The 14,082-nt window shown below is 38.1% G+C and overlaps 6 protein-coding genes and 1 long non-coding RNA gene across 9 annotated transcripts; 5 read left to right on the top strand and 2 right to left on the bottom strand.

Annotated features, from left to right (window-relative positions):
• Positions 1-387: 387 nt before the first annotated feature.
• Positions 388-1,999, top strand: AT5G14130 (Peroxidase superfamily protein; the record flags this gene model as incomplete). Of its 2 annotated transcripts, none has more annotated exons than NM_001343316.1 (3): positions 388-905; positions 1,002-1,193; positions 1,272-1,841. In NM_001343316.1, exons 1-3 carry the CDS (start codon positions 552-554, stop codon positions 1,839-1,841), a joined length of 1,116 nt encoding a protein of 371 aa, NP_001332223.1. In that variant the 5' UTR covers positions 388-551. The 2 variants fall into 2 exon arrangements, with proteins under 2 accessions (NP_001332223.1, NP_196917.1); NM_121417.5 differs by having other exon boundaries at positions 566-905; positions 1,272-1,999.
• AT5G14120 (Major facilitator superfamily protein) lies at positions 1,993-4,882 on the bottom strand. Its single transcript, NM_121416.6, has 3 exons — positions 4,057-4,882; positions 2,797-3,728; positions 1,993-2,724 (listed from the first exon to the last, which is right to left on the bottom strand). The coding sequence occupies exons 1-3, from the start codon at positions 4,393-4,395 to the stop codon at positions 2,256-2,258; spliced, it is 1,740 nt and encodes a 579-aa protein (NP_196916.1). The 5' UTR covers positions 4,396-4,882; the 3' UTR covers positions 1,993-2,255.
• On the top strand, positions 3,706-4,079 carry AT5G02155. The gene has a single exon (NR_142577.1). It is a non-coding gene; the product is annotated as an other RNA (long non-coding RNA).
• Positions 4,883-6,105: 1,223 nt separating the features above from the next.
• On the top strand, positions 6,106-6,900 carry AT5G14110 (peroxidase (DUF 3339)). The gene has a single exon (NM_121415.3). It carries the CDS (start codon positions 6,527-6,529, stop codon positions 6,737-6,739), a length of 213 nt encoding a protein of 70 aa, NP_196915.1. The 5' UTR covers positions 6,106-6,526; the 3' UTR covers positions 6,740-6,900.
• A 751-nt stretch (positions 6,901-7,651) lies between these two features.
• AT5G14105 (uncharacterized protein) lies at positions 7,652-8,839 on the top strand. The gene is made up of 2 exons (NM_121414.3): positions 7,652-7,956; positions 8,459-8,839. Exons 1-2 carry the CDS (start codon positions 7,802-7,804, stop codon positions 8,532-8,534), a joined length of 231 nt encoding a protein of 76 aa, NP_568294.1. The 5' UTR covers positions 7,652-7,801; the 3' UTR covers positions 8,535-8,839.
• A 20-nt stretch (positions 8,840-8,859) lies between these two features.
• On the top strand, positions 8,860-11,265 carry ABCI11 (non-intrinsic ABC protein 14). The gene is made up of 10 exons (NM_121413.2): positions 8,860-9,165; positions 9,271-9,331; positions 9,415-9,494; positions 9,576-9,627; positions 9,739-9,872; positions 9,985-10,099; positions 10,183-10,269; positions 10,336-10,384; positions 10,616-10,700; positions 10,919-11,265. Exons 1-10 carry the CDS (start codon positions 9,071-9,073, stop codon positions 10,995-10,997), a joined length of 837 nt encoding a protein of 278 aa, NP_196914.1. The 5' UTR covers positions 8,860-9,070; the 3' UTR covers positions 10,998-11,265.
• On the bottom strand, positions 11,028-13,501 carry AT5G14090 (regulator of nonsense transcript protein). 2 transcript variants are annotated; one of them, NM_121412.4, is made up of 5 exons: positions 13,468-13,501; positions 13,329-13,395; positions 12,083-12,840; positions 11,669-11,894; positions 11,028-11,508 (listed from the first exon to the last, which is right to left on the bottom strand). In NM_121412.4, exons 1-5 carry the CDS (start codon positions 13,471-13,473, stop codon positions 11,489-11,491), a joined length of 1,077 nt encoding a protein of 358 aa, NP_196913.2. In that variant the 5' UTR covers positions 13,474-13,501; the 3' UTR covers positions 11,028-11,488. The 2 variants fall into 2 exon arrangements, with proteins under 2 accessions (NP_196913.2, NP_001331364.1); NM_001343315.1 differs by having other exon boundaries at positions 11,669-12,840.
• Between the last annotated feature and the right edge of the window lie 581 nt (positions 13,502-14,082).

Raw genomic sequence — 14,082 nt, 5'->3', positions numbered from 1 at the left:
GATATGATAAATTTATACTATTATAATTTATACCAAAAGATATCTGTATCAGAAAATAACCAAAATTGGGTAATATTAAATGTTAAATTTGAATTTCGGCTACAATAGAGGAACCGTTGAGCTAAAGTTGATGAACTAAATTAGAACAGGTATTCCGCTGAATTCATGGCGATCAGTCAAAATCATTATCATATTAGGATGGACAAAGACTAATTTTCAAACTCATCTTTTGAATTTAATTTATCCATTTTGTGTTTAACGACACTATATTATACGTTTCATCAAGACAAAGTATTTTAAAATATCAGAAAAAAATTCCATGCAGATGACTGACTTAATGAGGTTTGTTAAACTGTCACTGTCAGTTAAACCCCCTAACTCAAGAAATGTGTACTCGCTTAAGTAAAATTTGAGAAATCCTTGTTGTAAAATTCTGGCATTCACCTGTGAATGTGATTAGATTTTAATCATCAAATAACTTATTCATTAACAAAAAATTAAAATATAAGCACATTTATACTATAGAGACTAGATCCAGTGGCTATAGATAAATGAGGTGGCATATCGGAGGGTCAAAACAGATTGGTGTGGTCCTATTTATTCAAGAAAGGACTGTATCGACAGAAGAAGGGTTTAAAGAAGACAAAGAAATTAAAGGAGAAAAATCGATCACGATGGATATTCGTAGTGATGATGCAAAAAAACCTATGATGATGTGGTTCTTAGGGATGCTGTTGTTTTCCATGGTGGCCGAGTCAAATGCTCAACTGTCAGAGAATTACTACGCCTCGACATGTCCTAGCGTAGAGCTCATCGTTAAGCAGGCGGTTACTACAAAATTCAAACAAACTGTCACAACGGCTCCTGCAACGTTGCGGATGTTCTTTCACGACTGCTTCGTCGAGGTATATGTACAAACAATGGATGCTAGCTTTTGTAGAATTTTAGAGTTTTATGGAGTCTTTTGGTATTTGTCAATAATTTTGGTGTTTTTTTTATAGGGATGTGATGCGTCTGTGTTTATAGCATCTGAGAATGAAGACGCAGAGAAAGACGCAGATGACAATAAATCTCTCGCCGGAGACGGATTTGACACCGTGATTAAAGCTAAAACCGCTGTAGAATCTCAATGTCCCGGAGTTGTGTCATGTGCCGATATACTAGCTCTCGCCGCTAGAGACGTCGTCGTGCTCGTAAGTCCACTTTCTGAAGTCACCGACGTTTCATTTGATTTCTCCAAGTATAAATCATTTACTTTGTGATGATAACAGGTTGGAGGGCCAGAGTTTAAGGTGGAGCTAGGGAGACGAGACGGGCTCGTGTCGAAAGCGTCTAGAGTGACCGGCAAGTTACCTGAACCAGGGCTTGACGTGAGAGGTCTAGTCCAGATCTTCGCTAGTAACGGGCTTTCATTGACCGACATGATCGCTCTTTCAGGCGCACATACAATTGGATCCTCTCACTGCAACCGTTTCGCCAACCGTCTCCACAATTTCTCGACGTTCATGCCAGTGGACCCTACGATGGACCCGGTCTACGCTCAGCAGCTGATACAAGCCTGCTCTGACCCCAACCCAGATGCTGTAGTAGACATTGACCTAACGTCCAGAGATACCTTCGACAATAGCTACTACCAGAACCTCGTGGCTCGGAAAGGACTTTTCACCTCCGATCAAGCTCTGTTTAACGATCTCTCGTCTCAGGCTACGGTGGTCAGGTTTGCTAACAACGCTGAAGAATTCTACAGCGCTTTTAGCTCTGCTATGAGGAATCTTGGCCGCGTTGGGGTTAAGGTTGGGAATCAAGGCGAGATTCGAAGGGACTGCTCTGCTTTTAACTAGCTTTATTGAACAAATGTCTATAACCTAAAACATATAAATTATGAAGCTTTTGATTTAAGCTTTTGCTATACTAAAATGTCATAATCCACAATGGAACTTCTCAAATTGTAGGGGTTGACCTATTTTTCAGGATTATTCAGATTCCAAAACATTATTTGAAAACAAGCAGAAATTTATTTCATATATGCGACTGTCTAAAGATCTTTGTGTAAGTCTACTCATGGTAGATGTTGCCGTGGATATGAATACAAAAAACATACAAATCAATTACAAAATTGACAACAACAACAAAATCGATACAGAAACAAACAAAAAAATCGATACAGAGACGAAAACATCTGGATCGTAGAATTGAAGACAAAAACCAAAGAATAAGAAGCTGAGCACGATCATATATAAAAGGGAACAGAGATCTTAGGTGCGGGTCTTGCCATAGAGATGAGTGTAGACAGACTTGGTACGACGCACAAGAATCATACTCAACATGCAAGCGATGATGCAGAATCCAGACATTATGAGTGATGTCAAGAAGAAACAGATAGAACCATTGCATCTAAGGGCGTCATCTGGATCAAACACGGAGCCGTGAGCTTGCCTTTCTGCTTCCCGGTCGTATATGCTACTCGCGATCATACCCGAGAACACGAGGGATCCAGCCGGGTTTGCCAATGTCAGGAAATTGTATAACGCTCCAAACTTCTTTAGACCAAAGAGCTCAGAGGCAGTAGCTGGGACAATAGCCCAGTGTGCACCGTATCCGAGTCCAATCAACAGCGTGCCAATGTACATCGCTCCGGGCCATCCGTACGCAAAGAATATGTGTCCCACAGACATTATTAGCTGAGCCACAGCCATTGCTACTGGTCTTGGATACGCGTAGTCCCTGCACATCATTCAAATCAAGATCAGAACAGAGCACAAAACAGAGGATTTTTGGCTTTCTGAGATATCAAACCTGACAACGAGCTCGGAGAAATAACCGCCACCGATCCGTCCAAGAAAGTTCCAAATGCTAATCATAGACACAAGCACGTGAGTGTTATCATAACCAAGAGACTGACTCATCTGACCAAGATTGTCAATTACTGTCAAACCCGAACCAGAACCAAGCAGCAAGGAGAAGAAAATGAGCCAGAAGTCGGCTTTCACCAGTGCCTGCGTTAGAGTGAAATCTTCCCCTCTATGCGGCCCTCTCCGTCTATTCACCCGAACCGCCCCTTCTGCAGCTGCCTGCATTAGCTGTGCTTGCAAATGCGCAATTCTCTTATGTCTCTCTGAGGCAGGAAGCAAATCTACATCTTTTGGCTTCTCATCTTCCACTTCACTCAAGATTAGATCAGGTGTTTGCAGTCCTGGTTCTTGGTCTTCTCGTTTTGGGACAAGAGGTTCTTCTATTGTGTCATCAGGCTCGTTTGTCTCCGTGAAGAAACTTGTCATGATTGGAACCAAGATTGGGACAACAAGAATGACAAACAACACAATGGTGAACACAGTGATTACGTTGTGGCTAACAACGACCAGATCTTGAATAAGCATAACGGACATGAGATAGGCAGCAAGTAGAAGACAGACACCGTAGATGAAAGTAAAGCTGGCTCCATCAGTGGGACGGATCTGCTTGTGACCACCAACAGGTCTGATGAAGAACATGAGGCAAACAACGACAACTGCAGGCGTAACAGCTACCATGAGAATGAGAGAAGCCGGGTTAGATGAGTGGATCATTGTATATATCTGAGAGATGATCGCACCACCTAGCCCAGCAAAACCCTTGAGAATACCCACCACTGGACCTCTGCTCTTGGGAAAGTTTTGAACACCAGAGACTAATGCTCCAGTATTGAAGTAGGTCTCGCCATTGTTCCCAACGAATATGAGAACACACATCTGAAAACAAAAAGCATACAAAAACAACTTGTATCAGCATACAAAAAATTAAACAAGCTAATCCACTACATTATCATAAGAAATGCCAGAAACAGAACGATTTCAACTAAAGCAGAACAAGAGATTAAGAAGAAAAAAGTGGAATCCAGTAACAGTTTTGATAGCGACGTGATTATTAGTAAACAAACAACCTTAAAAGCAAACTTTCTCAGAGATTATCTAAAAGCAGATTTGAATAGAAAGTCTCCAAATTTTTCTCAGTACCCAAAAACATATGAATTTAAAGGACCACATATAAATCAAAGAGACAGAGAATTCAAATACTCACAGCCCATAGAGGAAGAATCGGGGCTCGACCGGTGACGATAAGCCAAACCCATCCGTAACCGATGAGGTTCTGAACGGCGCCAACAAGAAGAGCGGCCCAAAGAGGCAAGATCTCAGAGAGAGTACCGGCGATGAATCCGACACTATCACCGAGATCCTTGGCGACTCCAAGTCTGGAAAGCTCCTTCTGATTATAGTTTAAGGAGCTTTTGATAACCGGAGAAATGCTTCCGAACAAATAACCGATGCCAGCACAAGACTGTATCCACATGGCAGCCACGAAGACGAGCCATCTGTTGTTTATGAAAGATACAAACTTTTCTCGTGTAGTCGACGCCATTGAGAAAAATGCTTTCTGGGTTTCCTTTGTTTCTTCTCTCCGCCACCGGGAGAATCCTGGAAGAATCAGATCAAAACACGATTGCGAAATCTGTGGTGTTAGAAAGAGAAAAGAAATTTTTTTTTTTGAATATTCGTGTCTGTCTATCTGTCTTGTCTTTCACACGATTTTCTCCTTTTATGGTCTTAAATTGGACAAAAAAGGACAAGACATAGAAAAGATAAAACCAATCTGTGAAATAGTTACTATTGCAGATATGCGATTCCTGTTTAGTTTGTTAATTACGATAATTTTAATATGATCAAAATTTGGTTACAACTTGTAAGTGGATTTTAGTGAGGAAGAAGAAAAAGAAAAAAGTGGATTTTAGTGAAGAAGTCGTATACAAATTGTAGAACAAAAGGCTCGTTGATAATTATGAGTAGTAGTCAGTCACCGTGGGACTGTTGTGAATTTCGTCACTGTTTTCCAATTCTCTGTGCGTGCCTGCCATCTTTTTAAATGGCGTGCCTGTCATTGTTTCAGTCTTTTAATTAAGGTTGATTATCCCTTAAGCCTTTTTCAACATTATCGTTAACTGGATTTAAATCTGTCTTTGCTGGACCAATTAATAAAAGAAAATTTAAACAGCAATTCAAAGCATATTTATCATAATTTATGAAAATAAGAATAATAAAATAATATTTATTAATTTTATACAAGCCGGCTAAAACACAAACTAATCTTGGTAGTACGTGGAATAGTCTGGTATTCTTACCAACTATACATGCACGTTGAATTGGTTAAAAAGTTATTATTCACGAAAGTTAACATTAGTGAATATCCTCAAAAGTGATACTTCTTGTCATTGTTGGTACCAACTAGTTGAATGGAATCGATCTTATCACAGTTTTTCTTCTGACGGAAATTGGATGACGTAACAAATGAAGTGAAATGAGATAAAATTATCATTTTTTAATACGCTGTTTCATAGAATGTTGAGGAGGTTATATATAGGCGAGAGTAAATTTTCTTTATAATCAAAATGTGGCCTGTTGGGTGGGGGTGGTTCCACCATGACCTGTCGTTAAGGTTCAATCCAACCCTTTTTAGTGGGGTTATGAATGTTGGAAAAGGAAAAATAACTTAGTTTGTGATAAAAATAAAAATTATCTGTATATAATTTGACATATTACACAACTTGCAATTTGCAAACATGTATTTTTTGCCAGTATGAACGCAACTTGCATGCATGTGTTCTTTGCACATAGCATAAGACACTGTTTAACTTTTGGCATTAAATCAATTGATGAATATGATTGGTTTGTTTGGTTATACGTTTTCTTATCATCAAGGATTAGCATTTGGAAATCAAGCAAGAATTGGGTGAAGAGTCGTTTTCCCGTGTCTTTATATGAGAGAAGTATATGGAAAGATTTTATAGTAGACCAACATGCTATTAAATAAAATGTTCGTATCAACAAATAAATTAAATAAAAACATGCGTTTAAATTAAATAATAAAATAAAGATGTGAGCGGCTTGACTCGGATATGGATAAGTTTTAGATTTATATGGACAGCAATTGATATTTTATCATCTTTGTTTTTGGCACATAATGTCGTTTCCTAATTATTCGATCAACTTATCCATTTGATTTTGTATTCAAATAAGTCGGGAGTAACCGCCATTTTCATGGAAAACACTTATACTTACTAGGCATATATAGAAATTTACTTATTATGAATTTGTTGAATAAAAGAGACAGACTCTCAAAGGCCAAATGTCTCTCCTAACAAGAACTAAAAAAGGCAAATGTCTCTTATAACAAAAAAACAAGAGGGTGAACAAAAATGTTTGTGAGACAAGAATCAGATTCTTAGCATACCCAACAATCAATACATAGTGTGACAATATAATAATATATAACTTTGATACAATCGAGTAGCTGCAGGGGAATCGTTCTTTCCTTCACCTTGCAAACTTTCTAATTTCGTCCGGTTCAAGCCACTGTTTCATTACGATCCTCCATATTAATTCAATCACTCTATAAAAGTGGTGCATAGAAACGTACACACTACCTAGCTCATACAATAACGATTCTAATTTACATAGACATATATACATCAAATCGATTGATTCTTTATATTGAAATGGTGTTGAATTGGGGACCAGTCTTAATGTCGGTATTTCTGTTCATCGTATTGACGCCTGGAGTATTGTTTCAGCTTCCAGGGAAGACCAAAGTGGTTGAGTTTGGCGGCTTTCAAACAAGCGGCGCAGCCATTGTCATCCACACTCTTATCTTCTTTGCGTGCATTACAGTCTCTATTATCGCTCTTCATATCCACATCTATGTTGCCTAATTAATTTAACATTTTATTGTTTTCTTTCTTCCTCTCGTGAGCTGCTTGTATCTCTTAACTTCTTATATTTTTTGTTATTGTTTTTTTGGTAAGCTTTGATTTATGATTACCATTTAAGTACTTGTATTGGAATTACAATAAATCCTTTTTCTTTATTGTTTTGTTGTTACTTCTAACTATGTATATCATTTCTTATTTGAACCATCCTTTGATAAAGAAGCATGCAATCGCAGATGAGATCGACGACTATTCGTATTTCTAGATTGTAATTGAAGATTATATTTATACGGATACAACAACACAATCATTGAAGACTACATAATTAGAAGAAGTAGACTAATATTAAGAGATATATACGGTATTGACTTTAATATGGATGATAGTATATTGCTAATGAAAACAACATGTGAAGATAATCAATTGATAGAGTTGCTAATGAAAACAACATGTGAAGATACGTTGATATATATCTTCAAGGATATAGTATCTCTCGACTCTAACTTGCACTCAATCAGAACGAGCTATCGTCACGTCAAATGTACTACAACTTCACCAGTTTTTTTTTTTTTTTTTTTTTTGTGGTCAAAGGCTTCATCAAGTTTAAACCTATAGCTTATAGCTAAAAAGTAAAAACAAACACCTGTCTATTAGTCTAAAATTCGATGTGGAATATATGGTTAAAAAAAAAAAATTAGACCTTGCTTGGTCAAAGATATGTAAGTAAGTTTAACACACTGTCCATTATATTGGTGTTAACATTAAAAAAGATAAAATAAAAAATGGTATCAACATGAAATAACTCTGCATGGCCATGTCATATTGTGGAGTTAAGTGGGCTTTAAATAATTTTATAGAGCCCATATAATATGGACAACGACGGCCCATAAAAAGGGTACTGAATCATAGTGAATTACGCACGATGAACGAATCATGAGCTTTAGCTGCTTCTCCAAGTAAAAAAAAAAAACATAAGCCCTCTTTAAATCCCTAGCTAGCTTCCACCGAGAAGTTGTTCAATCTGGGAAAAATCAAAATCTGCTATTACGGATCTTTAATCGGAAAATGGGTTTGACGAATTTCATATTGACGGTGGCCGGAGTAGGCGCCGTGGTGATGCTACTGAGGAGCGACGTGAAGCAATCTGTGACCGTCCTCAGGCGTAACGTCAAGCACATCCGCCACTGGCTCGAAGAAGAATCCTCCGCCGCCTCTTCCAAGTAAATCATCTCTCTCTTGATTCCTTCTAATTTCCCCTTTCGCGAAGATGTTCCTTTGGTTATTTGATTTCGTAAACCGGTTTAGTCTTCTATTTACCGAGTTTTCTTTCACTTGGTGATATTTTGATCCTGTGTCAATTATCTGCAGCTGCTAGTTTCAAAGTAATCGGAATTATAGAGAGTTAACCAATTATATAAGAAGTTCTCTAATTCTCTTTGATTGAATTTGTATCCTAGTATCTAACCAATATACAATGTTTATATGTGGAGATTCTAGAAGATAGTTGAAACGATTTTGTTGTAGTTTCTATTGTGATCATCAGTTGTATTTTAGGATCACTGAGATTTGGTAACTTAGAGAAATCAGAAAAGATTGATGATGTGGTTTGGGTTGGTACAACTATGTTATTGTTCAATGTTTGTGTTATTGATAGATTTGTAGAAACATCAAGTAGTTTTGTCTGTGTGTGTGTGTAACTGATGAATTTGATGCGTTTTTCAGGGCAGCTGAGTCCATAAAACCAAAGGAAATAGAGGTAAAGGTTCCGAAGAAGGACATTCCAAAAGAGAAGGATTAGTGTGTTTCTATGTATACACGAAGAAGGGTCTTTGTAAGAGTCGGATTTATGACTTTGGTTTCAACACTTAACTATTTTTAGCTGAGAGTTTTGGTTATATGTTTAAAGGGTTTTAGTTCTCAATCTCACCTCTTAACATTTAAGCATTCTTGCGAGTGAAAACATAATAATATAATCTCTATCTTCTTTCGCAGTTACATATAATTTTCATAAGGTTTTGTTCTCTTAAATCGGAATTCTAATTGGACATCATAATATTCAGCTCTTGAACTGAACCAAAACAATCCAAGCCGTTAAAAGGAAAACAAAATTGCCTCAAAAGCCCAATTAAGGCCCATTCTACTCATCCCTTACGATTTATTAAACTCACCGGAGATTCCGCCAACGTTTTCCGGTAGTCAATTTTTATTCTTTTTTAGTTCACTTTTCAGTTTTCACTAGGAATTTGAAAATTTCCGGGGATTCTTTCCGGAGATTCCGATTTTAATTTCCCAGTTCGAGAAATTGGCGGAGGACATTCAGTATATTGGTTAACCATGGCAGTGTCGACGTTTTCGAGCCCCACGCCTGTCTTCGGCATCGCTGAACCACCAGCATCATTCTCCTCCACTGCAATTGGCTGGAAGCAACCGTACGCCACTTCCTCACGACCTCCATAATCTATCACTCTCCTTGTGTACTCTTCATCGCAACTTGAAGGCTCACCGTGTCTGGTTTGTTTTTGTTTCGGTGACAGGTTGAGATTTCGGAGGACGAAGAAGCCTCGAGTAATCTCTTGCGATTATTCTTGCATCGAGGTGGGTTTCCAATTCGAGTGAATGTCGTTGATACAACTTTCTAAAGGATTGAATTGTGAGAATGCCTTACATTTATTTTCAAGGTTAGAGATGTCTGCTACCGTCCTCCTGGAACACAGTTGAATATCTTGAATGGAGTTAATTTTTCCCTGCGCGAGAAAAGGTAATTCCGGCTGTTTCTTGAGGTACTGTGTATAAACAACATGCCTACTTAATAGTTTTGTGACTCTATTACTCTTTGCAGCTTTGGCTTGATCTTTGGGAAGAGTGGGAGTGGTAAAACTACCCTTTTGCAGGTTTGTTTTGTTGTCTCACGAGCTTGTCATCACACACAGCTATCCGGCACTGTTCTTTGAGTTGTTTGTAGTCTGTAGCAACTTTTGGGGTTTTCTTCTTCTTTTCTGTAGCTTCTTGCTGGGCTAAACAAACCAACATCAGGTTCCATTTGTATCCAAGGATATGGGGATGATGGCCAGCCGAAGGCGGATCCTGACTTGCTTCCCACTGAAAAGGTGGGCATTGTTTTCCAGTTTCCAGAAAGGTAATTCTCATTATCATCTTTTTTCCTTTTTTTTTTACCTTATCAGGTTTAGGTGCTGCTGTTTAAGTGACACGAAAATATCGATGTATTTTTCTTTTTTGTGTGTGGCTAGATTCTTTGTTGCAGATAATGTGCTTGATGAGATTACTTTTGGTTGGCCAAGGCAAAAAGGTAGTTTGCAGCTTAAGGAGCAACTGACTTCGAATCTCCAGAGAGCATTTAATTGGGTATTCCACTCCTCCTGGTTCGGACAGTGTTTATCTTATGTCCAACGATCTGTCTTATGTTAGCTTTCCTCTTGAAACGTTAGGTTGGATTAGACAGCATCCCACTTGATAAAGATCCCCAGTTACTAAGTGGAGGCTACAAACGTCGGCTTGCACTAGCTATCCAATTGGTGAGAACAATGTTTTTTGACGTATTCCAAAGTGTGAACTGTTCTAAATAGTTCTGCTTTTTGTAGGTGCAAACTCCAGATTTACTGATACTGGATGAGCCCCTTGCTGGTCTTGGTATGATTTTGCATCTTCTAATTCTTGAGTTTTAGTAGATTTTTCCTATCCTCTTTTATCAACAGGTGCTTGATGTCCATCTCTCCCATGGTTTTCTGCTTCTCATTCTTTACAGAAGATGTTTTTTTCTTTGGCGTTCTCTCTGCATATGCTCTGCGTTTCTTTTCTTTTGAATGAAAACCGTGAAAGTTTTCTCATACTATTTCATTATTGATTTTGTTCTGCAATCAGACTGGAAAGCACGTGCAGATGTTGCAAAGCTCTTGAAGCACCTTAAGAAGGAACTGACTTTACTTGTTGTAAGTCATGATCTAAGGTATGGAAATAGAGTCAGCTCTTTCTCTACGCAAATAGCTGTTCAGAACTTTGTTATATAAGCCTTTCCGGGAAAGAAACCTTTTCATGTATTCATCTTGGCCTGTCTCAATATAAATCAGTTTGAGCTCTCATAAAAGTCATGTATCCAATTTCTCCCTTTAACATTAACTACTAGTGCATTTTCTTCTCTTGCTTTTTGTATGAACCTTGCTGCAGAGAGTTAGCAGCCTTGGTTGACCAATCATGGAGGATGGAAACAGGTGGTGTTCTTGTTGCAGAACGTCCACCACTTTAGTTCAATGTTCACTATTACGGAAGGTCCATACCAGGTTTGGCTCGGATGTTATTGATTTTTGTTTAGCTAAAAAGTGATACAGGCTTTTACCCTGGCTTAGGTTTTTTATTGCATGAAATATAAGATAGCCGCTCATACTTTATGGTGGATTTTCTATGTAAGTTCTTTTGTGTAGGAGATAATGATAAATTATGGCTTATTAGCTAAGAGAGGCATAAACATTATGCCTCTCTCTTCTGAGATTAAAACAGATAATTGAATTTGAATCAATGCTTGCATTCTCTTAATTCTACTACTCCAAACAATGTATATGAGATATCTTGCTGCAATTATAACACCCTTTATCATTTATTATTACATAGAGGGGCGTAATAAACATTCCCAGTAAGTTTGAACACATTTTCCTTAATCATACCACACAATTCACACATGCATGAAGTGAAATTATACACTTACACTTCTTAGTTTACATAGTTCTTCTGATCCCTTTGTTACAGTTCCAACACGAAATCTGCAAATCAATTATGGATTATTAGCCGGTTGGGTCACAAGCAGAATACTTGTGCATGCCTAAATACCATTTTATCAAAAAATTTAGACTCATATTCTTCCTTTGAGTTAAAAGGGATTATGCAAACAATTCTATGAATTGCATATGATGGTGGACTTACAGTCTTCGTCTGTCTTGATCCAGTGTTCTCCGTTTTTGGCTGAGCGAGAACTTCTAAGCTCATACTGGATACATCTTTTACTTGCCTCGTGACAATGGTTCACCTTCTCGAATGTTAAGTCAATAGAATTTGCTTTGCTGCTTTTTGGATTTGCCACGCTGCTGTATATTTTGGTTTCCATTATGGATTCTTCTGGATGTACTTTCCTATGGAAAACCTGTACCATCTGCACTCCTCACATGAAATTCAAGTTTGTTAGGAGCAAGCTTTTCAATGGAGTATATGATAGCTCCAGAGAATGCTATCAAAGTAAGGGATAAAATATCTGAAGTTTGGTGTATCATGTATCATGTATCACGCAGTCGTTTTTTTAGATTATTAGTTTTTAAAAAAGCAGAGCTGAAAAAGCCACACCTTTTGGAACTTCTTTTTTGTGGAATCCACTTCAGGTTTACCACTGACAGAGCCCCTTGAGGATGGGTGTATCTTTTTCAGTACCTTCTTCACAAGATGCTTTGCGGACTTGTGAGCTGAATTGGGTTGCTTCTTTTTCTTCCCATATATGTTTTCTGATTGTTTATCTTGCACTTCTGTTATTTGAAACAGTTCGCCAAGTGATGCCCTATCCTTCTTCCCTGCAATCTTTGATTCTGGGAGTTCGATTAGAGATCCAAAAAAATACTCTTGGAGTGGGAACTTCATTGGCTGATTATCTTCTTCATCATCTACTCCCTCAATGGCCTCAATGGTGGATGCAATAGTGTTAGTGTCACTGTTTCTTCCTGATGGTTGGTGGTGTCCTTCTTTAGCTTCAGCCTCAAGGAACTTATCCAATTCATTGCTTATGAGCTTCAAATCATTCTCTGTCACATCTGCATCATCTATTGCTGGGTCCTCAAATGACATGCCAAATGTCGGCGTTGCTGGTTGTTCATCAAGAAGTGTTTCTCCACCAAGGGTTCCAATGGCAAGAAATCCATCAAAAAAATCACTGTTTCTCTCATCCTTGAAGTCTTCCTCTGTGTATTGCTTGGGTCCTGCGAAGGAGCTTTCCTGGAACAGGTTGACCTGTTTTCTGAATCCAGTATTGTATCTGGAGCCAGCACATGCTGTTGGGTAAACCTCTTGGCTATCAAGGGATGGATGAGCTGAAAGAATGGAATAGCTGTTGCCTGAAATGGTCATGTGAAGAGAAGAGTTCTTTATTTCTTTGAATAAGTAAGAACGGCCAGTGAGATTTGGAAAAAGATGCATTTGCACAAGAACTAGGGAAAATGTCTGAGTTATTGTAACATGCACGTAGAGGCATGGCATTTACTAGATAATACTCGCTAGGGAGAGCTGGTTTGGCTGCTATCTATCACTCACAAAATCGAAGCGCAAGACAAAGTTGGTTTCAGGCAAATTGAGTAGGTGAGCTTTTTATTCAGCTAGCTGACACCCATCATAATGCTTTGCACACGAGTGCATGATCCTAGTCTTTTATCAGGTCAGCAGATTGATTTTCTAGAAATGGATGTTAATAGTAGTGAGATTATTACTCAGTCCTGAAATGCTTGCTAAGTCCTATTGCTATTCTCCTAGGATTCAAACACACTTCATGTTCTTGTTCTACATATTTGACAAGAAAAGAAGTGCCAGAGAAGTACAGTCAAATTACCAGTAGAAGCATCTTTTAATGGCTCTTTGCTATTCTCCCGGAACTTATGATGCATCCAGCCCCAAAACTGCCAGAAAATGAGCTTTTGTAAGTGTTAGCTATGAGATATTTAATTTTGGTTTTTAGATATAGACCATACCTTCATTTTCGTGCTTCAGTTGCTACAGAATACTAGAGGAGAAAGTGACTTTTATAGAGAACAATGATTGGTAAAGTCTTACTGTGGCAGTGAATTGGTTGCAACTGTATCTCAAGTCTTTTAGGTTGATGACAGTGGAGACCAACACCAAGAAAGCTACAAAATTTTGGTTGGCCATTCTCTTTCAAGATCACATCAAGAACAAGTTGGAGGGCCATTACATACTTGAGCCCCTACTGTTGTGGTTACATGACGCCTCAAATTCATTGATGGAGTAGCTATCCGTAATTACAATCATCGAGCATCTCAGGTATTACTATTTTATCTTGATTTGAGTTTCTACATTGTAAAACAGTGGATTTTATGTGGCGTTTACATTTACAAGTCATTTGCAGATAAAGCATGAATAAATAGTCAATTTTTGCTATTGCTCTGTGTTGTAAAAACCTTGATATTTAGACTTTCTTTCGTGCAAATTGAGTGAAATGGTCTATTCTTCTCTAGTACAGTAGAAGGAGTATGCACTCTGCTTGAAATCTAGTTACATAGGTACAAACTCATTCTGTGTTTGATTATAGTAACAATGTAAACTGTGTTTTACACTGATACTGCTTT

This window comes from Arabidopsis thaliana, chromosome 5 (genome assembly GCF_000001735.4).
Source record: "Arabidopsis thaliana chromosome 5, partial sequence".
In the NCBI taxonomy this organism is placed as follows: domain Eukaryota; kingdom Viridiplantae; phylum Streptophyta; class Magnoliopsida; order Brassicales; family Brassicaceae; genus Arabidopsis; species Arabidopsis thaliana.
Note: the sequence above shows the minus strand (reverse complement) of the source record. Positions and strands in the feature narration are given on the sequence as shown.